This window comes from Crassostrea angulata, chromosome 10 (genome assembly GCF_025612915.1).
Source record: "Crassostrea angulata isolate pt1a10 chromosome 10, ASM2561291v2, whole genome shotgun sequence".
Classification (NCBI taxonomy): Eukaryota; Metazoa; Mollusca; class Bivalvia; order Ostreida; family Ostreidae; genus Magallana; species Magallana angulata.
The window spans coordinates 53,036,251-53,055,607 of NC_069120.1; the positions used below are offsets into that span (position 1 = coordinate 53,036,251).

The window sequence follows — 19,357 nt, forward strand, 5'->3', positions numbered from 1 at the left end:
ACAATTTTTAAAAGTAATTACAATCTAGTGGCATAAACTTCATGCATTGTCCTTTAATTTATTGATATATTAATTTATCAGATAGCTTAAAGGGAATAAAGAAGCTACACTCTGCATTGTATCTTTTTTTTTCAGGTGGAACTGTGGATATAACCGTGCATGAAGTCGAAAAAAATGGACAGCTGAAAGAACTTAAACGAGCGAGTGGCGGGCACTGGGGTGGAACCAGTGTGGACGTGGCCTTCAAAAACGCATTGGCAGAGATAGTCACAGAAGAAATGATTGAAACATACAGACAAATGTTCCCAGAAGACTACCTCGAACTGATCAAGAATTTTGAAATAAAAAAACGCTACTGTCAAAAAGGACAAGGCTCCCTTCACTCAGTTATCACGCTGACTATCCCCGTCTCCTTTAATGAGGTTTGCTTAAATATGTTAGGCACGGATTTAGCCACCATGATTAGCAAATTCAAATTCAGAGATCATATGATCTGGAGAACTGATAAACTCAGAATAAAGATAAAGTTTTTTGAAACCTTTTTTCAGCCAGCCTGTAATGGAATTATTAAGCACGTAAAAAAGTTATTCCAATCAACCAAAATGAAAGATGTTAATAAAATTCTGATGGTTGGTGGGTTTTCCGAGTCATACATATTACAAACAGAAATTCGGAACGCTTTCCCAAACTGCCAAGTTATTGTTCCAGAAGAAGCAGGTTTGGCTGTTCTACGCGGTGCAGTTTTATTTGGTTTGTACCCAAGAGTTATCAACTCTCGCGTTGCGAGATTAACATATGGTGTGGACATGAATGCAATATTTGACCCAGAAATACACGATAAATCTAAAAAGGACGTAATAGAAGGAGTTGAATATTGTACTGGCATATTCGACAAGCACGTAGAGAAAGGTGACCAATTAGCTTGCGGAGAAGCACATGACCTCAGATTTTATATTCCAATAACAAAACAACAAAATGTTGTAAGTTTTCGCATTTACTCGTCGTCAAGAAGGAATCCGTTTTACATTGATGAGCCTGGAGTTGCCGTAGTTGGAACGCTACATATACCAGTACCGGTTGGATCGATAGATCGCATGGTATATGTGAGGATGAGTTTTGGTTTCACAGAGATTACAGTCAAAGCAACTGACTATAAAACAAAGAATTGGGAAGAGTGTAGGGTAGAGTTAATGTAAACCAGTGAAACAAACAAGTCAAATGATTATTTTTCGTAGCTTTCTGGATGTAAACATCTTGATTTTCATTTTTTACCTTTTCAGTTTTGTAGTAAAAATTGTGCCTTATAGTTACAGTCTCTTCCCTAGAAACTGGATAGTTGTAATAAAATAGTGTAGTGAAAAGATGTGAGTTCTTTGAATTCATACTATTGGGCCAATTTAACGTTTTACGTCTTAACTGAGAATAATCATGTTAGTATCATGTTTGTATATGAATCGTCTTTGTTTTTAGAATTGAATTGTTTACAATTTCAATAGATATTTTTGTCCCTTTTATGATTATTTTTCCAGAATAATACATTTAATTCGACTCCGCAAGCAAATTAGGAATCTCGTATCCTTTACACCATTCATTTTTGGTAGTTGATTTTAATCAACTATCCTATGCAGTTACTCAGACAAACCGAAAGTGAAACAGTGTTTGGACCTCAGCACAAATCATTGCTGCTAACGAGACTTAGTTCTTAAAAATATTTGAAAAATTTGATGTTATCTGTTTTTCAAGGAAACTTATTTATAAATACCTTGAAAATAGTCAGATTTTAAATGGTACGAACAATTTAAATATTTTTTGTAGTCGCATGTATTCCTACGCCAGAGTTCAATATAGTCTTGTTCAACTCGACGCTCGGCTGTCTCTGTAAATCGGTGTCAGCCGAGCGTTTTGCTAGAGTTCAATATTGCTTGGATTCATACAATTTTCGAGAAATATTTCTATTACTGATACATAGTTTGATTGAACTAATTTTATCTTTAAATATTATTTAACATGATTCATATGGGGGTTTCTCGACATTCTTGTCGAAAAAGTCCAAAAATTCATATTATAAAAATGTGCGTAATTCAAATTGGAAACTATATATGTACTTGTCATGCAAAATAACATATCATTGATTTTAAAATAAAAAAACATCAACAAAATCAACTCCCGTCAGTTGTTCAGTACTTTGATTCAATGATGGCACTGCAATTGCACGGTTATCTTTGTTGTTATGAGCAGTTTATGATACAAGAAAGATACTTCTTTGATATGTCTGAAAGATATTTCTTTGTCGAACACTTTTGGAAATAATTCCAATAATTATTTACCTTCAATACTTCAACGTATATAAATTTTAGACCGACATCACTTTGTCTTTAGGTCTATAAGAGGATTTTCTAAGAAATACAAAATCTTGTTACTTTCAAATCTTGATTGAAAATAAGACTCTTAAATACGTATGGAGAGTTGATCTAATCTTGTAGTGAGTTGTCTAAAATTAGAATAGCAGTACTATAATTGAACACCTCTCTCTCTCTCTCTCTCTCTCTCTCTCTCTCTCTCCAGTAACGCACAGAACCGATACTCTCTTAAAGATATATCAGAGAAATGAAGAAACCATTACTAGATTGGAATGAAGTGAATAATGCATGTACAAATAATATCGCCTAACAATATACATGCTACCTAACACGTCACGCGACGGAGTCTTCTATTCACAAAGTAACCTGGGGTTAGAAATCACGTGGTAAATTTTAATATTCAACAGGTCAAAATATACCGTTAACAACAAAGAACGCCAACGCAAAAAGAAACAAGGTTTTTTTTTCTTTTTCACCATGAGCGCATATTTGTCTATTGATCTCCTTTTAACATAAGCTTAAATGTATGAATATACAACTACCATTAAAAGGAGAACAATAGACAAACTAGCGCTGACTATGTATTAAGTCTGTAAAAAGTGGGCGTTTTCAATATCCTATGGAGATTCAAGAAAATGTAAAGACCCCTATCTATAAAAATGACTTCGTTCTTTGTTACGTAAATATGAATTTTATATTAATGTATTTACATAAAATTGCAGTTAAGACATTGCCATTTTCTACTATTAAAAGAAAGATACCAATTTTAAGCATTTATTTTGACGCAATTTTTTAATCTCCATAAGTGCAGTCATCCTTTGTTGTTGCATCTCATTAGGGCTTCTCGACTTTCGGTCGAAAAGACCTATTGTTTTTGTCTTTTTGTATTATTATACTCGACAGTTTTTTGACAGCGATTTTTTAAAAGCTGTAAGATATATTGAATCAATTATGCAACAATTAAACAGCCAACCTTTCAAACTATAGAATGTAAGGTTTTGGACTTCCAGTTCCGGTTCTTCCGGAACCTACAGGGACAATTCTAACAAGTGAAAAGCTGTCAATGTGACAGCAAACCGGGTTTTCACTTATGTATTTATTAATGTTACTTAAACACGTGGTAGTGTTTGTTTATTCTTTACATCTATTGGTTGTTATTATTGTCACCTAGTCAGGTGACAATATTGGTATTCATAGCACGGGCTATGAATGACCGTGAAAGTTATTGTGTACTAGTAAAGCCATTCGAAGGCTCTTTTTCGTGCAGTCAAGACACGTTTTGTCATGGACGACTCTGGCGACGAAATTTCCTTATTAGAAAAAGGCGAAACCAACCAAACTCAAAAAGAAGCTGCTGGAAATCCTCCACTGGATATTGCTGATGTGGTGAAGCTCGTCACGGGCGTTTTGCAGACCCAATTTCAAAATTTATCAGGTCAGCTCAAAGCAGAACAGTCGGAGTCTATCACTAAAAAATTAAAAGAAAATTCTATTTTGAAAATTAAATCTGAAGGGAATCGTGCACAGTACGAATTTAATGCCGAGATTCTCGAGGGTCTAGATAAACTAGAAACAAGAGCTTTTGACACTAAAGATAGCGACTCAGTTACTATCATAGGAGATTTGCGGAAAAAATTAAAAACGCGCCAGAAACATATTCGAATCGCCGATTCCTCTCCAGCCGGGTGGAAAACAGTAAATGAATACCAGTCAAGAGAAATTGCGGACAACTCGGATGACGAGAAGAAAATTCGAAGTGCGGAAAACCGCGCCCTCCGACAACAAAAACAAGGGCAGAACAGGCGTTTTCACCCATATGGCACCTACAAGACTCCCCCAGCGGCGGCGGCAGGCTCGGCAGCCCAGCTTAGTTCTTCTGTGCCTTCTGCTACTTCGTTTCAGCCATTCACATACCAGCAACAGCCCTTTCGTGGCAAATCTGCACGGCGTCAACCACAGCCCAGTGACGTGTGCTTCAACTGTTTTTCCACAGGACACTGGAAAACCAACTGTCCCAAAAACAAGTCACAAAGTCAATGATAAGTATAAAGGTTATAATGGCAATTCTACTATTGCTGGCCAGGTGAAATGCTTTCAGAACAATTATTTAAACCAAAGTTCATTGATAAAACACAATTTGAAAAGAAATATTGGTAAATGGAGAGAAATTGGTACAAATCCATTCATTTTGAAAGTTATTGAATCTGGCTATGAAATTCCTTTCGTTTCAAATCCACCTACAATGTGTTTTCGTAATAACAAATCTGCCATTCACAATGTTGAATTTGTTTCTTCAGAAATTTCAGACTTGCTGAAATATAAACGTATTATAGAAGTTCCTTTTCAGCCGTTTGTGTGCAGTCCCCTGAGTGTCGCAGAAAATAAAAACAAAAAGAGGTTGATTCTTGATCTCAGTAGGTTAAATAAGTACGTAAAGTATGAAAAAATAAAGTTTGAAGACTGGAAGACGGCATTAGATTATTTCGAAAAGGGTTTTTATTGCATAAAATTTGATCTGAAATCAGGATACCATCATATAGATATAGCTGAAGAATATCAGAATTATCTAGGGTTTCAGTGGGATAATAAATATTACTGCTTTACAGTTCTGCCATTTGGTCTTTCATCAGCTCCATTTATTTTTACTAAATGTTTAAGACCTCTGGTGAAGTTTTTTAGAAAAACGTGGTATAATGATTGTATTGTATCTAGATGATGGGTTAGCATTTGCTTCAACTGAGAGTCAATGTATTTTAGATTCTAATTTCATTCAGAAAACATTGTCAGAAACTGGACTGGTGGTCAATATAGACAAATCAAAGTTTATTCCAACGCAAATTATTGAATGGTTAGGTTTAACATGGAATTCAAATTCATTTTCCATTTCAGTTCCGGATAGACGAATAGAAGACGCTGTTTGTTGTTTGAAGAAAGTTATTGGTCGTTTCCCAGATATAACAGCGAGAGAACTGGCACAAGTAGTTGGAAAAATCATTTCCATGACACCAGTAATGGGTAACATGTGTAATATAATGACACGATTTTCTTCTATGGAAATAGCTGTAAAAGAATTATGGGACTCAAAATTATTATTCAAACATAGAGATCAAGTTTTTGAAGAATTGAATTTCTGGATAAAATGTATTCCTTGTAAAAATACAAGATTTTTACATTCTGTTAAGAGAAAAAATGTAATCATTTATTCAGATGCAAGCAACTCAGCATCAAGTGCATATACAGTTGAAGTTAATTCTAAGGTGTTCCATTTGATGTGGAAAGATGATGAGAAAAATATGAGTTCGACATGGAGAGAGTTGAAGGCCATAGAATTGGCGTTGGCATCTTTTAAGAATGAATTACAAGAAACGACAGTGAAATGGTTTACTGATAACCAAAGTTGTGAGAAAATAGTACACTCTGGTAGCATGAAGCATCATTTACAAGTTATAGCATATAATATTTTCAAAATGTGCGCCGATAGCAAAATTTCACTTGATGTTCAGTGGATTCCGAGATCAGAAAACGACAAAGCAGATTTTCTTAGTAAAATCATAGATCATGATGATTGGGAAGTTACTGTAGAATTTTTTGATTTTGTTAGTTTAATGTTCGGACCATTCACTGTAGACAGATTTGCAAATTTTAATAATCGTAAATTGCTTAGATACAACTCAAAATTCTGGAATCCTGAATCAGAGGCTGTAGACTGTTTTACAAAAAATTGGGAGGGGGAGAATAATTGGCTAGTTCCTCCCATTCATTTAATAGTCTCTTCCATAAAACATTTACTAAATTGTAAGGCCTACGGTGTTCTTGTAGTACCAAACTGGCCGTCTGCTGTTTTTTGGCCAATGTTATTTGATGAAAATTTATATTATAAGACTTATGTGAAAGACGTGTTATTGTTTAAAGATACAAGGGAGATAATCATTCAAGGTCAGAACAAAAACTGCTTATTTGGTTCTATATTTTTCGGTTCTGGAATACTTGTGGTACGATTGGATGCTACTAATTTGTAATGAATGAAGGTGTATTGCAGATGACATGGGTCCTGGTACATCTTATTTTAAATTATGGTTCTTGCTTATATGTGGCGAATACGAACTGTTGATGTATTGCAGTTGAATAATGGTCCTGATACATCAGAGGGTGTATTGCAGATGATGAAGGTCCTGATACACCACAAATATTGTAATTTGAAATGAAGATATTGATGTTCTGTTTGTACAAACACATTTTTCAGATATATTTAAAGTGGGCAGATGGATGGGCATTAACAACGAAAGTAAAGATCGCCGTCTTGAGGAACTCGCATCAGAACTACCTCGATATTGTATAACATCCAAGGCTGACAACACAGCAAAACAATACAGGTACGCTTTTAACACCTTTTGCAAATGGTGTAACAGCTATAATCCTGTGATTACTCCTCTTCCTGCTTCGGAAACCAACGTTGCATTGTATATCATTCATTTGGCAAAGCAATACAAATCATCGGGGAAAATTCATTCAGCTGCGCATGCTATTAGCTGGGCACATAGCCTAGCAGGCTATGTAGACCCATGTGATTCTATCCTCGTCAAAAATATTAAGGAGGGGGCAATCAGAGAAACATCAAAACCTGTGACCAAAAAAGAACCTATTACGCCAGAACATTTGAAGGCCCTGGTTTCTACATTTGGAAAGAATGACAATTTGTATAATTTGAGAACGTTGTGTATGTGTTTTTTAGGTTTTGCTGGGTTCCTGAGATTCTCAGAAATTGTAAATATTCGTTATTTAGATATATGTTTACAGAATAATTGTGTGGAAATTAACATTGTTAAAAGCAAGACAGATGTGTATAAAACTGGTCAAAAAGTTTGTATAGCTAGAACATTCTGTGACACATGTCCTGTGAATATCTTAGAAAAGTTCTTAAGATTGTCAAATGCTGACATGCATTCTTCTCAATACCTGTTTAGATCGGTGTCTTTTTGTAAAAAGTCTAATTCTTATAGACTTAGAACGGATAATCGTCCGATTTCATATACAAGAGCAAGGGAGATAATATTGGACGCACTAGAAAAGATTGGTTTAGAGAAGTCAAAATTTGGTGTACATAGTTTAAGATCGGGCGGTGCTACTTCTGCAGCAGCCGCAGGGGTTTGTGATAGACTGTTTAAAAAGCATGGGCGGTGGCGGTCGGATAGGGCAAAAGATGGCTATGTGAAAGAAAATTTATCTGAAAAACTTAAAGTCACAAAAAATCTTGGCATTTAGCGCGTTTTCTTTTCTTCTTTATCTTCGAATTAATTAAAACTGCACTTTCAGAGCGCTTCACATCCTACTCACGAGTTTGTGTTTATTTCATAAATATTTTATGTTCGTTTGAGTGAAACGAATAAGAACATAAATGTATTTATTAATGTTACTTAAACACGTGGTAGTGTTTGTTTATTCTTTACATCTATTGGTTGTTATTATTGTCACCTAGTCAGGTGACAATATTGGTATTCATAGCACGGGCTATGAATGACCGTGAAAGTTATTGTGTACTAGTAAAGCCATTCGAAGGCTCTTTTTCGTGCAGTCATTTAAGTCCCACCCACCCGCCCTTTGATTCATATTGTATAATATATAGATGTATCCACTGTCTAAAATTTGCAATTTTATTTTGTAGATGTGGAAGATTTGGTTAAGAAAGAAAGAAATTTTTGTTATATTGAAATTAATTAAAACTGCACTTTCAGAGCGCTTCACATCCTACTCACGAGTTTGTGTTTATTTCATAAATATTTTATGTTCGTTTGAGTGAAACGAATAAGAACATAAATGTGAAATGTATCCATAATCCATGTCAACCCATATCCAGTGAAATGGCGTACCCTATATGCAATATTTTGCCAAAAAATGACTAAGTTCAAAAGCTGGTTTTTTCATAAATTATCGGAAATCAAAATCCTAGCAATATGCACACCTCTAATGGAAGTACAATTGATTTGCAAAAGAACAACTTCTTAAATTGAGAACTGTAGGAGGAGTTATCCGTACAATGAGGGTACCCTTTTGGCAGCCGCCCGCCCACCCGCCATTTTCACCATTTTAATTACCAGATTTCTCCGTTGGAAAACCCGGTTAAAAATTAAAAAAAAAAACGCATTTTTTTTTAAAGTTTGAACGTTCGAATTTTAGAATTAGATGAATCTTGTCTATCTGTACAAAATTGTAAGCGTTGACTACTATCTACATGTATATCTTACCGTTTTTGAGATATAAAGCCCAAAACTTTAGAAAAGGTGGGATGAAAAAACAAAAACATTCAAATGACCTTTAAAATTATATATGATGCCTGAACATTATTAGGATAGGAGTAATTAACAAACATTCCGAGTTTCAATAAAATATGTTGACTACTTCCGATTTTATAGGTCGATGAAACTTGCCTATGGGAGTTTCAATGTTTAACAAAACTCACGCGTCATTCGTTTTCTGAAAAAGATTTCAATTGAATGTTACAATATTTCATCTATATAATGACACACACAGTCCGCAAACGGAAAAAGTTTTGGGTAGTCAATTCGAAAAAATAAGGGGTCTGCAGGGGCCAACGTTCAAAACAGCCCTTTAGCTGTAACTTTTTTATTATTTGTCTGATTTTTAAAATCTTTTCGACTTTTAGTTTAGAGTAGAGAGTACAACTTAAAAATTATGATCAGACTATCAGATGGGCCACTTTTTTAGTACTTATAGGGGTTATAAGGGCCTAAAGATCACAACTTTTGTAAAATTCAAAATTTATTTAATAAGAGTTATCCCGCTTTGCTTAAATAACGTATATAGATCAATACTCTTAGCTTATTAAGTCTTGGGTCCAAGAAATAAGTAATTACTTTTATACAATTTTTTTAGAATAAATATTCTTAACGAAATCAAAATTATATCTACTTATACAATTCTGGTGTTATCTTTCTTTTGACATTGCATTACTTATAAGATTTTATTTAGGAAAGGGTTATACTATCCAGGAAAAAATATGATTTTTCCTAACATTTTGAATTAAAAACGGGTTAAGGGGATGTCAAAAAGCCCTTACTTTTTGTTGGAAACAAAAAAGTTCTAGTTTTGATTGTTATTTTGATTGCTCTCAAACCTTAGAAACAATTTTTTTGTTCTAGTATGTGTAACATAAGATTGACATTTTTATGTGAAATTTGCCAAATTTTGATTCGAACTGCATGTAAATTTTTTGATTTTTAGACGGGGTCACGTGACCCCGTCTATTGGTTTACTGTCAGCCGAAGTCTCAAACCGAAAGGCACGCGTAGAACACATGAATTGAGTCTACGCGTAAGAAAATAGTGCAGAAAGTGTTCATGCATTTCAGTAAATATGTATTATAAAAACACGCATTAAATCTTTTTAAGTCGTCTGTTTATAAACAAATTCTATTTAGAAAATAAACAAATAGTTTTATTGATCAAAATATTCTTGCTCGGGCTCAAATGTGGAATGAGGTACATAACTGAATGCACAGCGCCGTTGACGATTCAGTTGGTGTGAGAGCTCATTAATCAATAGAAGAGATTGATGGTGGAATCGAAATTAAAGTTCCTAAACGCAATGTGCCATTTTTGAAAAGTTGTGAATTTTATTTTGACAATCTTTCACCTGAATTCTACCAAACTTCATGCGCAAACCGAAGTTAAAATCGGAACGTGTTATACACAGATGTTTTACAAATTAAATAGGTGTTTCATTGGCGTCCAGTCTACTTGCAGTATGACTGCTGTTCGTCTCTAAAGGAATTTTGTACAGAGAAAATAAAAACAAGTCTGAATTTGCCTTCTCGTTCGTTGACTCTTTATTTGATTAAACTGAATTTAAATTTTGAACAATGCATTGTAAGCAAAATCTATAATAGATTATACATTTTGAAAGACTTATACATCATATAATATAAACAATCTTATCGATTGAAGAACCAAGTTAAATGTTAATGTTCATGTTTTCCGGCTTAGTTGGAATCAGGCTTGGGGTGAATTACATTGTAAAATAATGCATTACATTACCATTACTTCATGAATTAGGGCATTAAATTACCATTACCATTCCTTAAATTTCTTGAAGTAATGTATTACATTACATGAGTAAAGTAATGCATTACCATAACTTTGTGAAAAGTCAATAAGTTTTAAAAAAGTAATTTAAAAACTAAATAAAGAGTTTTTGTAAATATTTCATAAATAAAACATGCTTAAAATATTTATAGGTTCAATTTCACTATCAGGTTCAAATTTAATGACTTATACAATATTGCTGTTGCACTTGTAGTTCTCAAAGTAAGGTTGGTCCCGTAACATTTACACGCTAATGGCGGAGTTGACGGATTTATTTTTACCTATAAATTTTGCATAAATCGCAAATGAAGAAAATCGAGTCAGATAAGCCGGTCTTAAAAATCAAAATGGCGACCGTGACAAATATTTTTATTGTCAAAGTTCTTGGAATCTTATTGTAAAAATATATTTTTAACGTCAGGTGCCTGTGTTGTTATCGGTATACAAATGTTCACTTTGTTTGTTAATTAGCAGTTTTAGAGTTTTCGGGGTTTTCATAAAACTTTTATTACGGATACCGTCCGACTTGTGGATTTTCCCTTGAATTAAAAAATTAAATAAATATAATGATTAAAATTATCTACTTTGATATAGTTGTTTGTTTTTCCCGGTTAGTAGTAATTTTTAAAAATTTTCCTTGGGGTCTTATTTTACATAATATACCGTTGTGTCAATTTTCTACAATTATGAAGGCCGGGATTGAGTAAAATTTAGACAAAGTATCAGACAATTGCAAAAAAGCCGAATTAACATAGATTGTAACAACTAATTCAAACTCATAAATTTTAGAAGCATATTCGAGGAAATCCAGGACAGTTACAAATTCAAACTTTCAAGACCCCGTCTGTCAGTTCTCTGAGTACTTTGATTTTAACACAAAATCATTTCCCCCCATTTTTCCAGCATTTTTATATCAAATTTCAATTTAATCACATTGAAATTATTTGAAATTTTTGTTAAAAAATTGCTTGGCCACGTTCGATATTTTCATGTTGAAAGTTTTCGGTGTTAAATTTAATTTTAATAATTTGAAATGATCATGAAATTACGGAAGTACGGAATCCCATTTAGGACCTAAATGGGCTTCCATATATTAGTCTTCCGTATTCATAAGTTTATATTCCTACAGCAGAATTTAAAGCAACCTTTTTGACTTTGCTTGGAAATCTACATTTCAGGTATATAATTAGAATTCATTTATATCTCAAATTGTCGTTCATTTCGGGTTTGTTAATAAATTTATGCGTATTTCACGTTGTTTCGAAAAAATACTTTCGTTTTAGTTAAGGTGGAGGGCCGGCAATCTTGTACATATCAGGACCAAAATGTAAACATTACTTGTATTGGCTTGCTTCTGAACAAAACTGTTGTCAAAAGATTTAAAGGCAAAAAATACAATGCATGATGGTTTACATGTTGTTTTGTATGCAAAATAGGTATATAAGAACAGAACGGTTTTAATCAATTTGAACTGCGCAGTTACAAACTTAAATTGAAGATTAAAAAACCTGACAAAATATGAAAGGGTGTCCTAATATCTACTTTAAACTACCCTAACAAGACTGGTCTAAGAAACTATCAGTCGGCACGAGATACATGTAGATGTATTTTTGTCTGTGTCCATGAGGTTCATTGAAGGTATATTTTAATTAAGAAATATATGTATACTTTTCATTAATTTCAGGCAATTAATATTTTTGACCCCTATCCTATTTCTAAAAAGACTTTATTCTTATTCATACACATGGAACTGAAAAAAACCCAACAAACTTGGGACTGGTATACTGTATGTCACATTCAACACAGGTTATTCTGAATTAACATTATTTTTTTCTATTGAGAATTTAACGTCAAATTGCCTTCATAGATACAGGTCTTAGTATAAACTGGATTTTTTGTTATACTATAAACAAATCCCATGCAGAGAGACAACATAGGATACCGAATATTGAGACAAAGCTACAACATTATTGTGCAAGATTCGAGCTTTTTCTCAAAAAATGGTTGTAGACTGGACAACAATGAACCCTGTCATATATTTCCTCATTTTAAATCTTCAAGATAAGTCTGCAACTGCACAGTTCTACAACTGTTCTAAATGTTCTCAAAAGCCTGATTCTGCACATGTGTGGATAGTTTGCTTGATAAACAACATGTAAAACTTCATATCTCTTGCTATTTTATCTTTTGACAACAGTTTTGGTCAGTTTTGGTAAATATAAATCAGTAAAGGAAACGTTTACGCATGTCCACATGTTTACAAGATGAACGAACATCACCCATCAGACATAATTATATATTATAGGATGATAACAATAGTACATAGTAATACAAAATTTCTGGATTTCCTTCTCTGGCACTGTTATTAAATCTGGATCAACTTAACACACAGATAACATCTTATTTGATGAAAATTAAACAAAACAGTTTCTATAATTACTTTTGCTAAATATTTGATTATATTAATATTGTTGAGAAGATAAGTTGATGAAGCATGATCATATTTTGGAATTCTTAAAAGTTGGTATCTTTTTAAGAATGTTAAACATGTTTAAAATGACTCTTGTCTTGTTCAATCGATTTAATTCATCAAAGCAAACAGTAACTCTCCGTACATCACTAGTATTTGAGTCTTAAGGAGGCTGGATGGTCAACAAATTAACCATCAGATCTGCAAACATTTTTTAGATATGATTTGTTTGGCTATAGAAGAAAAAGTCATATAACTAGAGCAGAGCTCGTGGCAAAGCCCCGAGTAGGTCTTCCGTTGTTGCTTCGAGTTGAAAATATATGTTATATGGTGTCAAACGATTATAATGACTATACTTTCAGTTCTGCTTTTGTTATAAAAACGTGTTGTGATTGAAAGCCTGTATATAAAACGTGTTTTGAAAAAAGAAAGGAAGAAAATATTTTAGGAAAACTATTTGTCGAGCAGAGTTTATGTAATCGTTTCAAACATTCTTTAAAAAATGAGATGTTTAATGGCGAGTTAAATTTTCAAAGGGTAGCAAGCATTGTTATAAACAGTATGTACTCGTGATTCATGTCAGGAAGTGTATTTCTTTTTTAAACTAAACCCGCCTACAAAACAAGTAAACTTTTCTCAAAGATAACTTCTATTATCAAAACCGATTTGGTTTGACTTTTCCTATAGCGTCACGATCATTTCTGTCAGCTACGTCATGCATAAATTATACACGCCGCCGTTGTGAAAACTTTATGATTGGTTAACTCCTTTTCGTAGGCGGAGTTATCAGTACACGCTTATGCAATGCCAGAGCTGAAGGATTTCTCAGAACAGTTCACTTCCCCCAAATATTATTCATTCAAAATCGACTATCCCCTATGTTTAAATTCTGTGCAAAACTCTCTCTCTCTGTGTAAACGAGCGTTAAACCAAAGCCTCAAGCTACGGTCCAGAGTACGGCGTTATAAAAAATATAATATTTAAAAGTTGCATGTGCTAAGCATTCATTTCATGTAAATACCGTAAATGAATAATGCACATGTATTACCTACTAACTTGCCAGTCGAAGTGATAGATATGAATTCCTCGATTTCTGCACCTTTTGATCGGCAATCGACAGTCAATAAAAGAATTGAACGATCATGGTGTGAAAGAACGAGACGGAGAGTGCAAGGGGGTTTGTACATGTGCGTCTTCATTAGGCAAGTGTCCGATTCGTTTCTCTTCTGTTGCTCTATCACTTTCGGTGTAAATATATATACTAAAATATCCACAAACCATTTACTGCAGATTTCTTTATTTTACCTGTCTCTGAACCACCGATCACCAGCTCCATACATGAACACTGGTTTGTTTACATACATAAAAAATACAGTTCTTGATCCGCTTTCCGAGTACGGTTAAAGGTTGTTTAATAGGAGAAAGTTTGGGGCAAGTAAAATACAATTATTAACAGTAGTAAACTAAATGAAGAATTATTTAAATGGATTATTTGCACAAAATGTGGTATGGTATGATGCAAATCTTTTTTAAAAATAGCCTTATTTTTATACGCGGCAAATTGCCGAAAAGTTTTGTTTTTTTTTGTACATGTAAGTATTGTACATGCACTGTAGCTTTATATTTTCTAACCCAAAAGTTATACATAGAGCTACAGCTATATTATGCTATGTACCGTATGTATTGTTTTATCACAAGTGTACACTTTCGAAAAATAGCCCAATTTCGACAGTCACGAGTACCCATGTGAATTTTTCATTCTCTGATATGTTGTTGTTCTGTCCGTGCATAATTTAGTCTTAGTTAACCAGCAGCCAATCAACGGTAAGCTGAATACACCAATAAAAAAAATTGTGGTTAAGGTGCGGGTATTGTTATAGCATTGAATGATTTATTGATTTATTTTTGACGTCGTCGTGTCAATAACTGCCGTCAGGTGAGCAGACAAATTGAATAACGCGCGTTAGCGCGTTATGATAATTTGTCTGCTCATCTGACGGCAGTTATTGACACGACGACGTTAAAAATAAATCATTCAATGCTTATATTTACATTCCCTTACTGAAGAAATCAATTGTTTACTTAAATAAATTGATATAAAGTGCAGATCACGGAGGGAGTGAATTAGTAATAGCAAGAACAGCTGATTTGTAAAACCGGTTTAAACTGGTTATCACAGAGACTATTGAGATGAGATCGACGAGCATGAAAATATAATACATGAAAAATAACTAATGAAATGTTGCATTCAACAATAAAGTCAACTGTTTTGTTGAATAATTATAAAACATGGTGTTTTGACAACATTTATGACATACATTTTTTAACCGGTAACATAGAAATCACTGTTTGAGAACTACTTATGTAAATTACTTGTAAATTCATACGCAGTGAATAGGTGTTGCATTTAGAGGCATTTAAACATCACGGAATTTAATGGCAAAACACAGTAGAATGTAAATATTTATGTATGACGTAGCTGAAAGAGTTGAACGCGACGCGATCGGAAAAGTCAAACCAAATCGGTTTTAGTAATATATTAAAATATTTCGAAATTTTTTGAAGACTATGTGCAAGTTTAGAATTGCATGCTGACAAAATTTACAGACCCTAAAACGTACTAGTACACCAAAAAAGCGTGCGGCCTACGTGCGAGAAACGTTTCGTGTAAACCTTTTAGAGTTTCATGTAAACCGTTTAGCGTTTCGAGCAAAGCGTGCGAGAACCGTGTGAAATGTTCATCAGATTTCATTCGGAACTCTCTGACAAGTTAATTGTTTCAAAATGGCTCCCGTGTTTTACATTACTTTAACAAAATTGAACAAATTTTTAACAAACAAAAGAAAGGTATATGTATTAAAAGACGACTAGTTACAGAGTACATGTATATTTAACGTTTTCATGCGATGTTTCAGTACTGAAACAATATTAAAATTCGCTATACATAAAAAATTATATTATATTAAATACAGTTAGTGAAACATGATTTCTATTGGAACAAACCTAAATCAACTTTAACTTGCTCGATCATGTTTTGATAGGCATGTATTTTTATTATTTATTTACATCGATAACTCCTATTGATAACTCTTACTGCCATTCGGCTGTGTACAAACGGGTGTTGCTAAAACGCGGAACGGAAAACGGAACGGAAAGCGGAACGGAACGGAAAATCTCAGATCACGTTTATTGCTTATTAAAAGGGCATAGACTGGCCAGAAACGATTTACTTTGTATTATCTATTCATATCTTATGAATGATTATGAACATGTGGCTGTCTTATTGATATTCTTCAAATGTAGCATTGCATTTAATTGGCTTTAGCCGAGTACGACACGGAAAAAATCAAATGTATACGAATTGTGAATTTAACGAGTAAATTAGCGATAACTTTTTACTTATTTTTCCTATATGGTATTACTGGCATAGCAGTGTAACGTACGCTGTTAATTAGTGAAAGCGTTTCATGTGTTTTATGAGTATTTTTATATTTCAAATATGATTTATACACTTACATCAACATTGAATTTTCGGTGTTCTATATGATCTTAAATCATACAGACGATACAGTATCATCGAGATAAAAAAAACCGTACGACTGACGACATTCAAAATTAAAATACATTAAACATTAAAATACCCGGTACTTTGTGAAATTAGTATTTTTAGCTATGCAATTTTGTTTGCATTACTTGGCAGTTGTTCATTCCTCCAGATATATACATATGATCCGAATAGAGAGCTCTAGACGTTGCCTGGTTTGATTTCCAATTATAAATTGGGACTGTAGTCTGTTTATCCCAAAATATTCATGCAGCACATTTGGACGATTTAAAAAAAATACACATACCTGTAAAAGATGAAACGGGAAATATCCAACAAAACTTCAATGACACATTGTCATTTTTTAATCGGAGAAATTCACAGGATCGTAACCAGATTTCTTACGGAGATTTATGATGAAAAATCTTGACGTCTTTTCTCCATTTGGAAATCATTTAAAATTTATTCGTTTGATGAGATATTGGCTCTTTTGATTGGTCGAAAAATTTCTTTGATACCTGCATCAATAAAATTTTTGCCGGATCTACTTTTCTCAACTGTTCTGATCTAAACTATTTATAGAACGGGAATTTCCAAAATAAACACTGTCAACAAAATGTAAAGTTGTGTCTGTTTATTGTCAGCGAACAAAATGCAACGTTATAAACATAAAATCTTGAAAGTTTAACCTTAAAAAATAAACAAAACACATTATTTGATTCACGAAATAGAAAATTAAGCGTCTTCTCACGATTTCGTCTGCTTGAGATCAATCAACATTTCTTCGAGGCTGGCTGTTCCTTTTCCAGAATAATTATAACAAAAATATAGGCCTATACACTTTCACGGTAACTCTGCTGTTTAAATTTGGTAACGATGATTTTTAAATTTACACACGTACATGATCAGTCATCAGAATAAGCATCGTAAAGCAAATCTATGAGTAAAGCATCAACTCCTTCGGCGCATTCCAAGCGGCAGATATACCATTTCAGTACATCACTGGCTATCTAGTTACTACAACGTTTACAAAAGTCGCTTATACATACTATTCTTTGTCGACATATCAACTATTTTCGTCCACGATCGCCCTTTCTTGGATGGTTATGTCCAGTTGCATATTCCAGCGATCTCACATGAAAACTAGTTTTATTAGGAATCGTTCTGCACAGTGAATAATATCACAAGCTATCGCATGTATTTTCCTTTCGTTTTCAATTCAGCCGGTTCAGATTTTAACTCACTAAATGTGTTTAATCCATTAAATTCAGCTCAGTAGCTCTGCATCAGCTGAAGGCTCATTCATGTTGAATGTTGTTGCTGTTGTTGTTTTGTATTCATACGCACCGCTTCATTTATATTTTTTGCATTTTTTATCAATGACACTTCACATTTTTTGATTGACCGGAAAACTTTTTCATCAATGCGCTACGCGCATTGATGAAGTTTTCCAGTCAATTTTTTCTTTGATTCGTCGATCAATAGAAAAATTATTATCTTCTTTTCACAACTCACTCAGAAGAGCTTCCTCAATTTTTCAACGTTATCATCCGGGTCGGTTGAAATGCAAAACCCCGTAGACTATTTTTAATTTGTATTGAAACCAGATGATGAGCTAGAAATGACGATTTAAAGAAAGAATAATAAGAATTTTTAGTGCTTGTGAAAGAAAATCGCTTGAACCCTGAGGGATATATAAATATCGAGTTATTCAGGAAAATGTGAATCGAGGATATTTTGGGACAGGATATAGTGGTCAATGCATGAACAGTTAATTTTGAGGAAATAATTATTCTTGAATAAATAATCTATTATTGCAAATCTTTCAAAGCATGATTAACAAATCTATGAAGTAAAGAACATTAGATAAGATAAGATAAGATTTTCTGTTTTCCGTTCCGTTCCGTTTTCCGTTCCGCGTTTTAGCAACACCCTGTACAAACAGCACACATAACCTCGGACATCGGGTGAGACCTGCACCTGGCTGAACCTGTCAATCAAACTCTGTGTATTTGTTTTCATTGGATGGTCAGGCGTCTCTCTTTTGTCAAAAGCCAATGGAAAATTAATGACTTCAAGGTAATCGGAATCAGTATTTGATGAAGCACACAATTTAAATGATAGAAAATTTATTAATTATTTGAACAAAATTAAATGTAAACATAGAGAGGAAATAAAAAAAATTATTATTATGGGAATCTATACGCATGGTACTCAATTCAAATGGATTATATTATGATTTTATTATTTTATGTAGTAAAATCACCCTTCCAACTCTTACTCAATTACATAACAATTGATGACCTGGGGCTATAAATGTTCTGAGCTGTGTGCGCTGAAGTGACACAAGATTCTCGGTCGCATGCGGCAATTGAATTAACACAGACTGGCCGAATAAACAAAGGGGTGGGAAAGTGAAACAAAATGTTACACATAAGAAGAATCCACCAAAAATGATTTTCGACAGATCTTGTTATCTTTTCTCCAATTAAAAAAAAATCCAGCGCGAGCACCTGTCAGCGGGGCGGGAGGAAAGGGGGGGGGGGGGGCAGCAATGAGTTCGCTTCCACAATGAAACTACAGAAGTGATTAATATGTGACCGATAGAATCTAATCTAAAGTTGTTTAAACTCATGTGAATATTTTTTAAAATAATAATCGAATGCCTCAATTCAGGGCATTCCTTTATCATGCTAGCCCCTACCGCAAACATGGAACTGTACAAGTAAAATCAATTTATATTTTCGTCTTAAACCAATATAATAGTTGAAAACATAATAAAATATAGTTGGTCCGTGCAAAATATGAAACATAAACGCGTCAGAAGGTACATGTAGAAGAATACGAACCGATGGCGGATCACTTATCCACTCGCGCCGGATCT

The 19,357-nt window shown here is 33.6% G+C and overlaps 2 protein-coding genes across 4 annotated transcripts in view; both read left to right on the forward strand.

Moving 5' to 3' along the window:
* Positions 1 to 2,163, forward strand: part of LOC128164689 (uncharacterized) — a 64,863-nt gene extending 62,700 nt beyond the window's left edge. For both annotated transcript variants that reach the window (XM_052828670.1, XM_052828672.1), the window contains one exon: positions 136 to 2,163. In XM_052828670.1, coding sequence (XP_052684630.1) covers positions 136 to 1,196 — 1,061 coding nt within the window. In that variant the 3' untranslated portion in view covers positions 1,197 to 2,163. The remainder of the gene's footprint in view (positions 1 to 135) is intronic.
* Positions 2,164 to 3,458: 1,295 nt separating this feature from the next.
* Positions 3,459 to 8,167, forward strand: LOC128164690 (integrase/recombinase xerD homolog). 2 transcript variants are annotated; one of them, XM_052828674.1, is made up of 4 exons: positions 3,460 to 4,411; positions 5,250 to 5,375; positions 6,604 to 6,733; positions 8,023 to 8,167. In XM_052828674.1, the coding sequence occupies exons 1-4, from the start codon at positions 4,060 to 4,062 to the stop codon at positions 8,039 to 8,041; spliced, it is 627 nt and encodes a 208-aa protein (XP_052684634.1). In that variant the 5' UTR covers positions 3,460 to 4,059; the 3' UTR covers positions 8,042 to 8,167. The 2 variants fall into 2 exon arrangements, with proteins under 2 accessions (XP_052684633.1, XP_052684634.1); XM_052828673.1 differs by lacking the exon at positions 8,023 to 8,167 and having other exon boundaries at positions 3,459 to 4,411; positions 6,604 to 7,951.
* The last annotated feature ends 11,190 nt before the right edge of the window (positions 8,168 to 19,357 follow it).

Excerpts from the sequence above, each read along its gene's own strand:
- LOC128164690 (XM_052828673.1), top strand. The coding sequence starts at position 4,060 with ATGAATACCAGTCAAGAGAAATTGCGGACAACTCGGATGACGAGAAGA. Across the intron at positions 4,412-5,249 it reads AGTCAATGATAAGTATAAAG|TTCCGGATAGACGAATAGAA; the intron begins GTTATAATGGCA and ends TTTCCATTTCAG. Across the intron at positions 5,376-6,603 it reads TTCCATGACACCAGTAATGG|ATATATTTAAAGTGGGCAGA; the intron begins GTAACATGTGTA and ends CACATTTTTCAG.